The sequence below is a fragment of the Poecilia reticulata genome, linkage group LG9 (assembly GCF_000633615.1).
Source record: "Poecilia reticulata strain Guanapo linkage group LG9, Guppy_female_1.0+MT, whole genome shotgun sequence".
Classification (NCBI taxonomy): domain Eukaryota; kingdom Metazoa; phylum Chordata; class Actinopteri; order Cyprinodontiformes; family Poeciliidae; genus Poecilia; species Poecilia reticulata.
Window position 1 is genome coordinate 4,071,608 of NC_024339.1, and position 17,450 is coordinate 4,089,057.

At 37.3% G+C, this 17,450-nt stretch overlaps 2 protein-coding genes and 1 long non-coding RNA gene across 4 annotated transcripts in view; 1 reads left to right on the plus strand and 2 right to left on the minus strand.

Moving 5' to 3' along the window:
* Positions 1–17,450, minus strand: part of zbtb26 (zinc finger and BTB domain containing 26) — a 1,115,122-nt gene that overhangs the window by 846,093 nt on the left and 251,579 nt on the right. The gene's annotated exons all lie outside the window — the stretch shown is intronic.
* LOC103469641 (Golgi phosphoprotein 3) lies at positions 844–14,811 on the minus strand. The gene is made up of 3 exons (XM_008417424.2): positions 14,413–14,811; positions 12,606–12,720; positions 844–2,824 (listed from the first exon to the last, which is right to left on the minus strand). Exons 1-3 carry the CDS (start codon positions 14,551–14,553, stop codon positions 2,400–2,402), a joined length of 681 nt encoding a protein of 226 aa, XP_008415646.1. The 5' UTR covers positions 14,554–14,811; the 3' UTR covers positions 844–2,399.
* LOC103469640 (uncharacterized) lies at positions 7,493–11,518 on the plus strand. 2 transcript variants are annotated; one of them, XR_534383.2, is made up of 5 exons: positions 7,493–9,384; positions 9,844–9,972; positions 10,075–10,171; positions 10,500–10,573; positions 10,697–11,518. It is a non-coding gene; the product is annotated as an uncharacterized LOC103469640 (long non-coding RNA). The 2 variants fall into 2 exon arrangements; XR_534382.2 differs by having other exon boundaries at positions 7,498–9,384; positions 9,901–9,972.

Below are 17,450 nucleotides of genomic sequence, written 5' to 3' on the forward strand. Positions count from 1 at the left end.
CCAACTCTCCTGACCTGAAACTCATAGAGAATCTGTGGGATATTGTGAAGAGAAAGTTGAGAAACGCAAGACCCAAAACTTTGAATAAGCTAAAGGCCTCTATCGAAGCATCCTGGGCCTCCATAACACCTAGGCAGTGCCACAGGCTGATTGCCTCCATGCCACGCCGCATTGAAGCCGTCATTTCTGCAAAAGGATTCCCGACCAAGTATTGAGTGCATAACTGAACATAATTATTTGAAGGTTGACTTTTTTGGTATTTTGATACTTTTGGTATTTTTGTATTTTGGCTAATTTTTTGAGATAGGAATTTTGGGTTTTTATGAGCTGTATGCCAAAATCAGGAGTTGGGTCCACTCAGGCATTTTACACAGTTGAATAGTTGCCACGGGAGATTTAAGAATTTCTCTAACATGCATGAAACAATCAAAGCAACACACCAGGTATGTTTTTGATGAGGGAATAACATAACATGATGTAAAACTCAAAAAAGTAAATTTTACATAATACTGCCTCTTTAATTCTCCAGGTTTACCCAGAGTAAGCACATAATCTTACTTTCAATGACCACTGCAGACTAATTCAACACCTTGAAATAGAACTTAGCAAATAAGGTGTCATCTCAAACCCCTGATGCAACTAAGGGATTTATTAGACGCATTAGTTGTTTGAGATAGAACAACCTGCAGTGCAAACTAACGTTTCATTCATCCACTATATGATTTATACTTCTGTAAATATAGCATACTTATTTCCATTGGTGCCACATGCTCGAATTCATGTGGCACTAATCATCTTCTGTACATAAGATTAATTTGATAGAAATTCCCAAGAGCCAAGACAAACGCATTAAAAATTTTATTAAGAAAACATCTTCCATTATCAATTCTGGAACTGTGCATTTAACACAGAAAAGTAGATCAACACAATGAGCTTGATGATACAAAACTAGGACCAAGTGATAGTTTATGGTAAAAGGGATTACGCAAACTAAAGAAGCCTCTTTGTTTACAATTTCAAACAATAAAACCAATCTGAGTTACGTCAGAATTATCTGAACATCAAATACCCTGCATAATTAACCCCCGTTCCAGTTAAAACCGAGAATTTCACTAGCTAATCTAACCCCTCAAGATCTTATAGATTTTGCCAAGACAAGTCTAAAAGTAGACTAGGTTTACTGAATCAGTATGTTTAAGCTACAGCTATACAGAAAGAAAGCAGTTTCATGTTTGGGAGCTTAAGTAAATTTTTTCAAGTGAAGCTTTGTGATTACTCATCAACTAGCTAGATCTATTCCTCTCCTGATCAAGAACTAAGGTTCAGACTTATCAGATGGACACATGCCAAGACTTGAAAGATTAGTTGAACCAGATCAAGTAGTCAGTACAATAGATTTGTTGTACTGGCAACGAATCTATTGGACATCATCACAAATTCATTTGTTTGCAGGATAACTGTATAACTTGTATGACAAAAATAGTTTACTTTCTACATCCAGAAAAGATTATACACATAATCATTCCTTACTGCATTTTCCATTTCTGCTAACTGCAGACTGTATTGTACCTAAAACAATAAAGACACAAAATATTAACCATTCTTAAAGCGGTGACTGATTAAAGTTGTTTTTATTTCTGGCATTCCTATTTTGAGGTGAATTAAACAATCTTCCTATCAGAAGGTCAGCTGTTGCTATAGTCAGACCTGGGATTCAAGTCAATATGTACTCTTAACACTGTTCCTCCTAACACTGAACAAAGGAAAGCAGCACACATATTGACTAAGTGTTGGCCTTCATGTTCTCTCCCTCAGGCTCCAGTTCTAGCAGCTGTCGCACTGGGTTGTTTGAGGCAACACCAACATTAAATAATTTCTTATTGCCAATACACTGAGATCAGGACAGAACACTTAGTTTGGATTTTTGCCATATTGTCTGCTTTCTTGTTCCTGTTGTGAAACCAGTGGAAACACGGATGTTGCATACTTACAGCATAATATGTTTGGTCCAACAGCATCATCAAATAACTTTCTACACTGTTCTTACATGGATATGTCCATTCATCTCAGACTTGGTCACTGTATTCTTACATTTGCCAAACTGTTCAATTAACAATTACGAGGCAAAAAAGTCATCATACTGGTTTTATAAACAACTTCATTCAACTTTCTGAGTTCATATTTTTAGCAAAGTGATAAGTGAAATAGCAATTTCAGATTTGGAGCATATTATTGGTCCACAAGAACAGTTACCTGGAAGGAAAAAAATGCCGGTAAGACAGAATTTCCCACAGTTCAGTCAACACCACCAGTAAGTTCTCTTATTGGGATTATTACTCCAATTTGTACCCAACAGTACACAGAGCATACCACAAGAGACTGTCCAATGCTCTTAAGTCTCATTTAGTGAAAGCAGCTACCACAGCCCACAACATCTCATTAGTGTTGGCCTTCATGCTCTCCGCCTCAGGCTCCAGTTCTAGCAGTTGTCGCACTCTTTTCATGGCCAAGTCGTACTGGTCATCTAGTAGTGGGGCAAATGCATTTTCCAACACATCAGAAGAATGGGCTAAGAATATAAGTGCCACCAATCGCTTGTCCATTCGATGAGGGTCATTCACCCACTTGTCTAGAACAGCTTCCTGGACCTTCTTGATAAGACGCTGCTTGATGTTGTTGTTGGTCAGGGGATGTGTAGTCATATCAAAAAGCAAGAAGTTCTGTTTCTCTGTTGTGAGGACGCCTTTTTCCACCAAGTTTTTGGCCAGTCGTTCACGGACATTCCTCAGCTGATAATGCAGCTTCAGTGGGTTCCACGTCTCTCCTGCGGAGCAGATTTATGAATAAAAAACACTTCAATCGAAAAAAAGAGAACCATTTCCAAAAACAACAGTCAAATGCTGGGCCAACTTTTAAACAGGCAGTTTAAAAAAGATCCTACACATTTTTCATGTGAAACTTCCAGACTTATCCAGACTCAGTTTCCAGTCTATCACATTATTTATTCAATATAAAATACAAAAGTTAACTATCGATTTATGGCAGATATTTTTAGAATGGTCTGACCAAAATGATGGAATCAGCAAAATCCAGAACCTGAAGAAAGGAAGAAAAGAACATGGAAGGACAAGAAAGAAAGGATGAGGGATTGGTCAGAAATGAAAAGGAAGAAGAGAAAGAAGGGCTCATTAAGACAGGAATGCTTTTTCTGTCCTCTCTTGTTCTTGTCTGTGTCCTTATCAGGAAAAGGACAAGAAAGGAAGAGAAGGAACACTGGATTCAGAAGAGATGAAGGAAAAGAGAATGACAAAAAAGAAAGGAATTAAAAGAAAGAATGAATAAGGTCACAAAGAACAGAAGAAAGAAACGTAAGGCACACTGAATTAAGGAGGACACAGAAAAATGAAGGAGGAAGGAAAGACAGTGGTTGAAAAATAATTAATGGCACAAGAAAAGGAAGACAGGAAGACCATAAAGAAGGAGTAACAAGACAGGACATAAAGGTGAGGCAACTTTATTTGCATAGGACATTTCAGCAACAAGTCAATTCAAAGTTTATGCATGATGTAGATAAGGAATAGATGTGGAAAAGAATAACTCATGCTCACAGTTTTCATCAATGGAATGAAGACAAAAACTGAAATTCCTTTGCCCAAGAAATGCATGTCTTGGATAAAGGAGACATTTAGATATGTGGGTTCTTTAGAAAATCCTCCATTAACCCTCACATGGTCTTAGTGCAACACTCAGGAGAAGCGCAGAAAATGTCACGGTCTGACAACGAGGAAGTGGAGGTGTTGTCCCATCACTCCGTCAATTGAGTAAAAGCACATGTGGAGTCAGTGCGACCTCACCTGACCACACACAGAGTACTCTCATGAGACCGTGGGAGGGTTAGAAATAGGGGTAGAAATTACAAATTTTCTCCACCAGCCACAGTGGCTGGTAGAGAAAAGTTTTTACTGGACACTCAAAACATTTCACCTGCCACTATTTTTTTCTTTTGATGAAAAACCCCATCTATAAAATATATGATTTATTCTTAACTATGTATGGTAAATAAGTTTACCATACATCTGTAGGTATACTTACGAATTTACCATATTTTTTGTACTATAAGTCGCTACTTTTTTCCCCACGCTTTGAACCAGTAGTCCCCAACCTTTTTATTACCGCAGGCCGGTCAAAACTTAGAAATTTTGCTGCGGCTCAGGGGGGGAGGGAGATGTTTTAACTTTCAGATAAGGCTTCTGCATATTGGTGTTCCCGCTAAAGCCTGAATATACCCAATTTGGGTTGTCTTGGCCCTTTTCTCGTAGCCTGTGAGTTTTTCCCTGACTGGGAACGAGAAAACAACCTGTTGAATGTGACAGGTAGCTAATCAGAAAGCACGGTGACGTAAGAACAGAGGGGAAACCTAAACAGCTGACATATCGCGCAACTGTGAGTCCGGTGGATATCAGAGATGATATGTGGAAATGTTTATTATTATATGTAAAGGTCATTATTATATATGTTTATTCAGTTAAAAATGTTAACTATGAAAAAATAGTCACCTCCAAATCATAGTGCAGCAAATAGAGTGGCTGCTCCCGACATCTTTTATCCACCRTTACGTCTTTTATCTCTTAAAATGAGTCCACAAACTATCACAATTGCTTCTACATCGTCATCCGTGTTTGGTTATTCTAAATTCCCGTATGCTATGTAGGGGGTTTTACTGGATTATCGAATCGGGATGTTCGTGTGTGGTGTGTTGGTCCTGCCTTGGACACACGAACCGATTGAACCTGTTGGTCTTTTATCAGCTCTGTGGTCACAGAGGTTTGGAGAATCGGCCGACAATTCTTAAATCTTGCCGTCTAAACCAGACTTAAGACTAACAAGCTCTGCTCATCTCCTCTCGACCACTGCCCAAACGCTCCGACTCTGGTCGCACATTTACGTTTACATATCCCTTCAAAATAAGATACAGATGCGACACAAAAACGAACATTTTACTTTCGTGAAAATTTTAACTCACGATAATGACTAACGGGAGCCGTGAGCTTGTTTCTCTGCAACGAGACGGTCCCATCTGGGTGTTATGAGAGACGATGACACCCGAGGTATGTTGCTTGTGCACAGCACTGGTCTCTACTTGGCGAAGCAGTTTGAAGCTTCATTGCCTCATTAGCGAGCCGGTCGCTGCATTTTACGCAGAGCAGGCTTGTAATGTGGGACTCACCTACTGGTCCGGGATAAATCCATTCTCCTGTCTCTTCTCTGGGCCTTTTTTCCCTTTGCAAAAAAACTTTCCAAAGACACCTGATCTGTTTCTTACTCATTTTGCTGCTTGTGGGCTCAATGTTGGTGCGCAAGTAACTGAGAGAATCTGGTTAAAGGGTTTTAAAAATAAAAAAAACTCCAGACTCAAATAATATATAAAACGGAAATATTTAATTATTTGTTGCGCGGCCCGGTACCAATTGGGTCCACGGACTGGTACCGGTCCACGGACCGGGGGTTGGGGACCACTGCTTTGAACTATGCGGCTTTTTTAAAAATTATTTTTCATTAATGAACATCTTTGTTTACAAGTACACAGAAAAACGAAGAAACAGAACACATTATAAAGTATGCAAGGGGTGTAGCTTTCAACAATAAATACATTGGTATGAAAAAGAAAAAGAATAGAGAGCAGCTATTACGACATGACAAATTAAAATATTCAGATATACAACATTCATATGTTTCTCCAGCTTTATTGTTCATACTCTTGGAGAGGGGTGAAAGTAAGGGGGTACGGTAGGGTACTGCGTACCCCTAAAAGATTCAGCGGGGGTACGCAGTACCTGCAAGAGAGGGGAGCGGCTGTCAGCTGTAAAACATGAATGGGTTCACTCTGAAGCCGTGAGTTCACCCACTAATCAGCCGTGACTGATTAGTTTTTCAAGAACAATCTAAAACACGACTTAATCAGTTAATAACTTTTTTCCCCATTTCATATCGTTTCTGAACTGTTCGTGCTTTGCTAGAGCAGGGCTGCAATACGTGGATCGCGGAAGGTTTTGAATCGATCTCGGCCTTGGGTGACAAACTGAACACCCCCAGGACGATGAGACCAGCACGTCCTCTGGCTGGGTTAAAACGTTCGTAACTTTATGAAAGAACTACAACAAAACATGTTCAAATTAATGACCCAACAATAATAATCTCAGTAATTATTGTTTCAAAATAACTAGCAGAGTAGGAGTTTAAAATTAACTAATTAACCACCGCTGCGTTCAGGGAGGCTTATTAATGATCGCAAAAATAAATATTAAGCCTGCAAACCTAATATCGTAACGGACTGAATGTTTTTAAAGTAATTTCTGGTCGGCTTGCGGAGCGCAGGAGGTTGCCATGTTTCCAATCTGCTGGACAAAGATTCTCTGTGAAGCAAAGATGGCGCTCCTTCAGGAAGGAGTTGTTTTTCGTGGCTCTCCAAATGTTATCCCGTTACGTTTGGGAAGAGAACTGGAGGATGATTCCTCTTGGCCTGTTATTATTCTCTTTCATTTTCCCTAAGCGGCGGACAGTGTCAATCACATCAGGCAGCTCATCTATGCATGCTTGTTCATAACATACCTGATTATAATTGGTATGCTATTCAGAAAGGAAAAACTTAAAAAGCTATAGGATTTGAATGACGGCATTGGACAGAATGTCATAGTAGCGGTTTGAGCGTCTTTTTAAACCACAGCAGATTGAAGGTTTGTAAAAATTGGGCGGACTAGCCCTTTGGCCATTTACTGAATCGGAAGCTGCATTTAGAAGCCATTAGCCATTAGTTTTGTATATGAAGCCATTAGCTTCATATACAAAACAAAGTCGGAATATTCACACTTTTCTGTGTGAAGGTTTCATGATCAAATTAATTACATGCCGATTTGGACGAGTTTACAAAAACAAACTGTGCCAGACAGAGAGGACTTCCGGGTCAGACCACTTCTCAAAAATGAAATAATGAAAATCGAAATCGACAGCTCGTCATCTGTTTTTTCCCTTTTCGTTTTGTGCACTAAATGGGAAATCGGATAACGAGCCAAAAATCCGATTTCGGTTTTCTAAACGGAAAACAAAAAAACTAGTTTATTTTCGTTTTTTTATTTTCCATTTCAAACGAAAAAACCAACTTCCTGAAAATACACGGACCCAGCTCATTATTTGATTTCCCATTTAGTGCACAAAACGGAAATGGAAAACACGGATAACGAGCGCTCAGTTTAGATTTTCATGATTTAATTTTTGACAAGCAGTCTGACCCGGAAGTTCTCTCTGTCCCGCACACTTTGTTTTTGTAAACTCGTCCAAAGAGGCGTGTAATTAATCTCGTCATGATACCTTCACACAGAAAGCCACATATGCTGACTTTGTTTTGTATATGAAACTAATGGCTTCTAAATGCAGCTTCCGATTCAGTAACTGCCTAAAGGGCTACTCCACCCAATTTTTTTACCAACCTTTAATCTGCTCTGGTTTAAAAAGACGCTCACACCGTTACTAGAACTTTTTGCCAAACCAATCATTCAAACCCTATATTTTTTTTTTTAAAGTTTTTCCTTTATGAGTAGCATTTGCATACAAATTAAAATCTGTAATGTCATGAACAAGCATATAGAAAAGTATGATTATCCAAAATATACAATAAAAATGCAGCTATTTCTAATTAGAAAATGTTTGAAATGATGTGCCAATGTTATTATATTATTAAAAGCTTAACTAAATAAATGCTTACCTTTGGAAGAGGTTTAGGGCCACGGAAAAAAAGTCAGAATTCTGACTTTAATCTCAAAATTCTGATTTTCTTTCTCAGAATTCTGATTTTAATTTAAAATAATGCTGGTGTTAACTAAATGTTATGGGGTCCTACAATTCCTTTCCATGGTTTACCACCTCATAATACTTTTCACACTTTTATCAGTGACTTATGACTTTCCAACAATCTGATTCTGCTTATAAATTATTAGCCTCAACTGACTAAACAACTTTTCAATGAAAAGTTTTGAGTTGATTCTTTCAATTTATTTGCATTTCATTGCTTACTACGTTTTCTACTGAAATTCTCAATTATTCTTATTTCTAAAAACATCTCAGAACATGTTCATTAATTCCACATGCCGTCATTATTCCTGTGTTATCCCAGTGTTTTTCTGACTACATGCTAGCTTAGTGTTAGCTTCCCGATCCCCTAGTGTGCAGAGGAAGCTACAAACTACTTTAGTGTGTAGCTTTCCCACACTCTAAAAAAAATGTGTTAAAAAAGAACACAAAAAATGTTATTACATTAATATTGTGTTAAAATGAATACAATAGTATTGAATATTTCAACACATAATTGTGTCTGTGTTTGTCAGGCAGAATTTACTCCCTGCTGACATAAGATTGTGTAATTCCTTTCAATGATAGTTTCCAGAATTTTTTTTTTTCTAAAATGGTTTTACATTTTTTTTGTTTAGCATTTATAACAATGTTTACTTCATCTAAAAATGCAATTATTATTACTGTATTGTGGCAGGATTTAATTACTTTTATACAATGCAGTACAAAAATATTTTTGTACTGCATTGTATATTTACTCATCTTCAAAGTAATATGCATTATACATTTCGATTATTTACATAATTTTGTTTGCTAAAAAACAGAATTCTTCAACATTTACAATAAATATAATTAGAAATGGCTATGAGCTACAAAAATTTAGCTGATAACCTCACATTGGCTGATAAGCAAGTGGCAACATCAAGGCACCATAACTACCAATTCAGCCACCAAATTAAGTCTTCTGATTGGAGGAAGGTTTTTCCGCAATATGGATCAAGTTGACAAACGAGGCAAAGATTGAAGCCACTAATTTTGGAATAACCACTTTGGTATGTATATACCTTGTATTTGTTTTAATGAATTGGTATCAAGTTAGATTTATGGGAATTTTCTTGAATAACTAGTTGTAAAAGTATTATGGTAATTTTTGTTGCTATGACAGGGTACTCTGAAATGTTATGCTGGGTTTCATGTCAAAGCTAGCTAGCATATTATTATGGCAAAGACAGGTGGTGGGTTGCCTTTGAATTGAAAATGGTCCTTATTTGTGTAGTTAATGCAATTATGGGCTAATTAACCCTTTATGTCCCATTGCAAGTTGGTGCATTTTTTTCGTTCCAAGTTAAAGGTCTCTGCCTCTTTAAGAAATGCTAAAAGTAACAGTTGGAGTAGTTAACAGCTGTTGGTAGCACTGTGGTGTTCTGTGATCCGGTGGAGCCAAGGGGAAAAAAGCAGGAGCAATCGTTTTATTCTCATCCAGTACAGTAGTATCAACTTTCCCTGTCGTTTCTTCGTTGTGAAGACTTCAAGCTAAACCCGGTAATATTTAATTGTGATTTTATGACCTCATTAAAAAATTAAGACCGACTGTTAGCGGACGTTGTAACACGTTAGCTGCAAGCTAACGTTGGTGTGCAGTGATACTGTGGAACCTTGAGGTACTGCAAAAAGTTACAAAAGTCAACCGCAACACTTATACTTTTGTACTGTTTTCATCCCGTCCTTATGTTCAAGAAATATTCAAAAGTATGACAGAAATTTAGTTTGCTCGGTTTTGTGGAATAAACATTGTCCTCGGTTATAGAAGGCTAAGATATTTGACTGCTTTTATGTTATTCTTATTTAATCCCCTTCTGCTGATTCCTCCAAATGATTTTTTAAAACTCTGAAATGCACATGTAATGGGAAATCAAATCTTCAAACGTAATCCCATTTTTAAAAATTTTATTTGCTGACTTCAAGCTTCTTTTTGATCCTTTGCATTTTTTTTCCTTGCAGATCTTTACGCTTGTGATCTTATTTTATTTTATGAATTACTAAAATGGAATTCTGTAGATTTTTCTCCCAGTTATCTTCATAATGCAGACAGGCTGAATGAATATTAATGGTTTCAGGGCGTCAAATCTGGTAGGTCTGCTTCTTTTCCCCATGTAACATTATAACTGAGACAACGATGATGATCTACTTCTAGTTTTTTAAAAATAAATGTTTTGCTTTCCTTTGTTATAGCTGGACTCAGTTTGGAAGGCTAACGGGTGAACAGGCAGACTTATTTCTTCGTACATGGGAAGCCGACATGTACCAAAACTCAAAGACATGAACAAAGGTATTTATGTGGAACCAGGGATTTGTGATCTTTGTAAATAAAATCTCACACATATAAAACTAAATTCAGTTCCTAATGTTAAAACAGGAGAAAAGTTTACAAAGATACTTTTGTTGGAAGAAAAATAAACAATAAGATTTTTACCTATATTAGACCAATATTTTTTGTGATGGAAAATCTTTAATATATCAGCCAGTGATAGGAAGGTAAATGGATTATTATATAAAAAAGGTGAATGATTTGTATTTATAATGGCCCACAACAAAGTGCAGATTTTTATAGTTCTGCTATTTTTTTGAGACTTGAAACACACTTGTTTTGTTGACAGATCTACTACCTCCTGTTGGTGCAAGTCATCTTGGCATCAAGACTACAATGACATACCTTCTGGATTTTGTGGTGGTAGGTATTTATCTTTGACTAATTGTATTTTTATTAGAAGGTTTACATAGTGGCTGATCAGATCATTTCACTAACAAATTTGTTTTGTTATTTTTCTGGTCTTTCGTCTAAACTTGGTACAAGATTAACATTGCTCTGCTTCAAGAAGTCATCATCCCCACATGATCTACATCTGTGACCTGAATAAAGATTGTCCTCAGTTATAGAAGGCTAAGAAATTTGACTGCTTTTATGTTATTCTTAACATAAAAGAATAACAGAGGGATTGGTGACACATTATGACACCAATACCAAGAACCACAAAGTCATCCTCACCAAGAATAACTAAGTCACCATCCCTCTACATCTGGTCTCATGAATGCTATGGACAAGTTTTTCAAACTCTCCTTGGTGCGTCCTGACCACCACAACTCTACCCCCGTCTTTACGTTACATATTTACAATAAACTGTTTTCCATACGAAGTAAAGTACAAGTACTGGAACTGATTGGACAATCAGAAGCTGGCAAGTAAAATGTTCAATTGTCCAAAACGTAAAGACTGCTTTCGAAGAGGTGTGGGGCTTCAAGATACAATATCTTGTACTTTGGTTGACGACTACTGGACTGTAAATGCATGTTTCCATTTGACTGCAAAACAGATTGTTATTTCTCATCAGCTCTTTTGTAGCCAAGTGTTTTTTGTACCTGTTCACAGAATGTTATGAAAAATATATGATACAGAGAGTAAGGATTTTAAAACCTGTGGTGTTAAAATCCTTAACACCACAGGTTAAGGATTTAGTAACTTTTCTTCAAAGTTAGCTCGACTTTGAAGACAATAACATGTTGACTGGTGAACTAATTGATTATATGATTTTTACTTGTGCATATGATTTACATATTGTGGCTGTCGTAAAACATTTTTGTAACATGTATTTAATTTTAATAAACGTATGCATCTTTATATTCTCATATGAAAATGTCAATTTTTATTTGACTCAATCTATGAAAACACATTTTACACGTGTGTCAAAAGGACACATTTTAACATACGTTTTGTGTTGATTTCAATGACACAATAGTTGTGTTAAAACGACAAACACATTAGTTGTGTCAAAAACAACACAACACGTGTTGTCCTTGAGCTGATGCGGCACATGTGTTAAAATTTAACACATCATGTGTTGTTTTTAACACACCTGTCATCCTGCCTACATTTCCACTTCTTCTTACCGAGCAGCAGCAGCTAATCTGAACTCTTCCTCAATCTTTCCCTGGTCACGTTTCTCTCATCATCCTCCGACGATAGTTGCTAACTCCCCCTTTTTCTCTGCTCCACAATCTGCTCCAGCTGTCAAAGTTTGTGTTGTAAACATATAGGATAGTTTGACACATTTTTCTGAATGGGCTCAGGTGGTTTTTAGCTTTTGTTGTCGTAGTTTTTCTGACCCGCCTCGTCTGTGCTCACTTTTCTCGGACTCTGGTTAGCTTAAATGGAGCCATTTATAACCTCGAGGGGGAAGGGAGGGCGGGCAAGTAGGACTGAAGGATTTCATTGGATAAGTCCAATGTCCGTCAATAAAATCAACCAATGGGCTGTCGCAGTCAATAAAAATTATGACAGCCTAGGGCCGCCCCATATACAGTATGTGCATTAGTCTACACTCAAGATGGTCAGTCCTCCCCTGGACAGAAGTTCAAACTGAATGGAACTTTTTTTTTTTTGTTCAAATTGTCAACCAGCCACAGTGACAGGTGCGTTGCTCCAATTTACACGTCACTTCATACTTTTACCCGCATTTGGCCAGAGACGGGTGCTAATTTCCACTCCTGGTTAGAACCATGGCATTTTAATCCTCTGAGAAATACAGCCAAACTAAGCAGTATTGTCTCATGTCCAGAATTACAAATATTTACTCATTCATGTTCTATCATAATTACATTATTGCAATGTTATCAAAATCTCCCTACAACAGTTGCATGTTGTAGCAAAAATATATTGGTGAAGACATTTTCACAGTAAAAGTGTCGGAGAAAATATGTGAACCCACCACTCAGCAGTTCAATCCAGCTTTGCACAGTCTCTGGGGGTTGGGTTTCCTTGATGTGTTTTAAAGCCTCATCCAGAAGCACATCTCCTGTTGGAGCATCTGACTTACAAAGCACCTGGGAATTTTAGTTAGAAGACAAACACCCAGTCAAAAAAAAAAATTGTAAGTTGCAAAGGGTGCAACACCTCTAGTCTGATATTAGAGGTGTGGAAAAACATTTGTCACACAAACAGGGAGGTCATTAATAAGTTCATCTATAGTTTTATAATAAATGAACGGTTTCAAGAAGCATTGCAGGCTTGAGTATGTTTGCTCATCTCCAAACATTTACAGCTGAAACTAGGCCTGTCACGATAACACATTTTGCTGGGCGATTAATTGTCCCAGAAATTATTGCGATAAACTACAATATTGTCATTTTGAGATCATTGTTAACTAATATCATAAAATGGCATAACAATGCCCTCTCAAACGTCAATAATTTCTAAAGAACACGTAACACTGGAACTGGAACTTTTAAATGTTCAAAATACATAAACAATAAATAAATGAATTGTGTTCTGAAGATTCTGTAAATAAACTTGCCCTTCAACATTTATTTATCATTGGGCTGATACAGGGTCTACTGCCAGTAAGGACTTGTGTGGGGGAAAAAAGGCATAAACTTAGTACTGTGAAGTGCAGTACATAAATGTTTGCAGATTTTTCAAAATGGTGGGTTAGATCAAAAGAGAATCATCTTTTTCAAACTGTCTTAGTGCGCACTATTTTGCACTGGCCTTTTGTATTTCGTTGATTAAATACCTCAGTGATAGTGGACTGAAACAGCCACTATTGGTTGAAGTTTTTTTTCTATTTTTCTTTTCCCCTAAGCAAGGAAACCTGCATCGGATGATTACATTGTAGTTGCATTTGTTTGTTGTTTTGACCCACTATGACTTATAATATAGCAGGTCCACAGGTTCAGGTTTGAATCCAAATTCAAAGCGCTGCCAGCTGTCACATTCAGAATAAAACCAGCAGTTCTCTGGGGCGCTCATGCTAAGCTCTGTGGTAGGAAACCACATACATAGCACGTAACAGATGCAGGTAAACATGGTGACGGGAGACAGCACTGCTCCCTCTCCATTCACTTCTATGTAACTTGCGTGGTGAAGCGACAGCCGCTTATCCTCATCCGGCTGAGCGAACAGCGTAATTCGTGCATGTGAAATTTCTACCTCATGCATGCAGACGTGCACACGCAGGCTAGTGACACTACACAAGAAAGTTGAAACTGAGGTTTTGTGTGGTTAGCCGTTACCAAGGAAGGGAAGAGCAACTAGAGGCACCAGAGTGAAGCTTTTTGTCATCCAGTCTCTTTGGTAGAGAGAGAGAGATGACGAAAACAAGCAAGCAATGTTATCACCCTCATTTTATTATCAAGACCATTTTAATTTATCATGCAATTAATTGATTTACTGTTTATTGCAACAGGCCTAGTTGAAACTAGATATTTACATACACTGAATAAAAAGATATACACACATTTTTCTCATTATCCGGAGTTAAATGAGACCAATTCTCCCTTGTTTGTCAGTTAGAATAACCCAAATTATTTCTATTTCCTAAAGTAAATGGCCTAAAACAAAACAGATCAGATTTAACTTCAGACAGGGAGAAAAAAATTTGTATGTTTAGTGTTTGTAAATATCTGGTTTCAAATGTAAACGATGGTTAAAACTATATGCATCAGTTTAGCAGCAATACTAAAAATCAGAAGTTCCAATCCTATTTCTTCCACCCAATGCAGACCAAGAAGTTGTACCTTTCTTGACAGCAGACCTCTCCTCCTCACACCACATGGCTCCAGCTGAAGGCGTCCTCGTAGGGCCAATTCAATCAGCATGCAGCCCCGCAAGCCCGATGATATGCAGTCATTCCAGAAGGATGTGTAGCCCTGCGCCATGTTAAATCACAGTATTTTATGTTACTTTTATAGGAGTTGTATTGCTAATTGCCTCTCATTTACACCTGTTTGCACACCAGCAGGTGAAATGTATTCACACTAAGTGTTACTACCTAACTGGTGACATTCCACGAAAGTATGACTGATTTTGAGTTACAATGTTTTGCTTAGGTGTTCACTTTATTTTGAGCAGTGTAATAATGAAAGCAATTTCTCTACATGGAAAATATGAATTATCACAGTATCCTTGAAAACAGATGCCATTATATAGGGCTGTATAAATAAATCGATTCGGCGATATATATTGATATTTTCCGCCCTCGGAAAGTATCGATTTTTCATCTGCGAGTATGGTTAACGAAACCATAGGGGTCCATAACCTTATAGCTCTTTTTAACGTCTAGTTTGTTACGGTGTAGCAGCAAAGCTCCGCCTCCCTCAGTCTCACTTTCAACTTGAGCTTAAAGTGCATATTATAAATTACACACCAGTTTTTAAATTGTGTTAATAGGCCAAGTATAACCGGAGTTATGCTAAAATTAGTAAACCATATTTTTCCGAATGTCAGAGAAATGTCAAAAGCGCCGCCATTCCCCGGCTTTTCCGATTATGTGAGAGGGAATGAGCTTCCAAACGTACAAACGAAACGAAACATTAGATTCCTGTGTTTTTGGAAATGTAAAATCTTCAATAAATAACGATGGGCTGTATTTTGTTGCTGAGAAACGAAGTAAAGTTGCGCAAGTAACCGTGAAAGAGAAGCGGAACGGAGAATCGGAAAGGAGTAGCGGCGCGGATAGAGCAGCTGCAAAAGCAATGAGATCGCGAAATTAATGCAAATTTCGACTGGTAGCATTCACTTCGTAATTAATTTTTAGTTTAGCGGTTTCTGTTCTATGGCGGACCAAAACTGGCATAATAATAAATAAAAGAATAAATATATATCCAACATATATAAATAAAATAATATATAAATAAAAGAATAAATACATATCCAACATAATAATAAATGAAAAAAATCAATATAAAAATAAAAGTAGAAATATATAAATAAAAGAATAAATATATACTTTGTTTTGATTTTATTACTTCTCCCTTTTCCGTTTGCTGTATTTCGGTTTGCTGTATTTATTTCTGTATTGTTTTCTCGCTGCATCGTTATGTTAATGAGGTGGGCTGCCTTCTATGTCCAGCTCTTCTACTATTGGTCAATAAACAGGAAAGAGAACGATCCGTGCGCAGATCGATTGTGAATGCCTGCGCTGTGGTCCACTTCGGAGAGAGCCTTATAGACCTTTTTTAAAAGACGTCAAACAACATCCGTTTTACATCCTAACATCCACTATCTATACATAATCTTAACTGGACAAATTCCTCGCTGATTGACAAGTTTGACTACGAAGGTACGTGTTTTGGTTTTTTTCTAGCTGTTAGTTGATATGCTAGGCTAGCAATAGTAATTTGTTAGCTGGCTAACATTACGTAGCCTTTCTGTTTTGGAAATAGAACGCATTTAGGCTCTAATCTTAATCACATTTTTGTAGTATAGACTGGGGTTGCCACCCGTCATGTAAAATGCGTGATCATATTAAATCCTCCTCACTTACGCTAGTTTCACTTAGCGGGCTAAGTAGCAACATTACCTGAAGCCACAAGTCCAAAACTTAAGTTATGCCACAAACCCGCTACTCCATCACGTCCTGAGAAGTTAAACTCCTGCTACGATCAAGACATGAGGAGGAAGATGCTGTTTTAGATAGATATTAACGTTTCATTGGAGAAATGTGATTATATATATATATACATATATATAAGCTCATTAACTTAACATTTCTCCAATGAATAGTTATCAAATGTTATGATTAGAAGGTTAAGTTTCTTATACTATTGTTTTCCTGTGGTTGTAGACTTGGCAGTAGAAAATTGCCAAGTCTACAACATAGGAATAATAACTTTATATCCCTTTTAACAGGTTACACTTGATTCTGCAGGGGGGCCTGTGGAAACAAAGTGCATGAGGTTTGTGCTCAGCTGGGAAAACCCTGTGGATGACATGGTGGGACTTCTGCTTCAAACTGCTCCATACCATTGCAATACCATTGCCTCTGTCATCCACCAGTTCACTGCAGACTGGCCCCCATCAAGGACCCTATATGGATGTATTCTTAAGTTGTAAACCCTGAGTACATACTGTTGAGAAATAAAATTGGTATGATTTTGTAAAAACATTTTCTCTATCAACGACTTAAATTGTTAACTGTGGTAATTATGTTTGTGTAATGTAGTAACCATGTACAGTGTTTAATTATTACATAGATGTTTGCAAGAAATGGCCACAAACCTTATGTCTTTTGTCCACAATGGCAGCTTTAATTTTAGCATTTCCTTTCCTCCACATACTTTGTTGCCAGATGTGTAAAATTTACAAAAATCAATTTAAATGTAAAAGTTGCACATATGTACAGTAGATTAGTCAAGAGAAGCTATTAACAATAGTTTTTACAGTACTCTACACAACATCAATTCATTTATTAATATATACATATAGATATTAACTACAGAATAGATACACAAAGATTTAATTTCTAACAGCTGCTAGCAGTAGTGATTGTTCGTCCGAGAAGGGTTTCTTCCAGGAACAGGGAGGCTCTGTACTGGTTTGTGTCCTTTTAAATCAAGAGGCCCATGATTGTTTGAGTAGGCAGCAGATGTACCACAGCTGATTGACTGAACCTGCCATGGACAGAGGAACGAGACCATCCCAGATATGGTAGGTTGTTAGGTTGGCTACTGTTGAGAAAGATGGACAACAAAACAAGGAGAAATTATGAATCACATCAGAATATGTAAATTATTTGGCAGATGGCGCTTAAAATCAATATTTAAAATACTTTTCT

Excerpts from the sequence above, each read along its gene's own strand:
- LOC103469641 (XM_008417424.2), bottom strand. The coding sequence starts at position 14,553 with ATGGCGCAGGGCTACACATCCTTCTGGAATGACTGCATATCATCGGGC. Across the intron at positions 12,721-14,412 it reads GAGGTCTGCTGTCAAGAAAG|GTGCTTTGTAAGTCAGATGC; the intron begins GTACAACTTCTT and ends TAAAATTCCCAG. Across the intron at positions 2,825-12,605 it reads CTGGATTGAACTGCTGAGTG|GAGAGACGTGGAACCCACTG; the intron begins GTGGGTTCACAT and ends TCTGCTCCGCAG.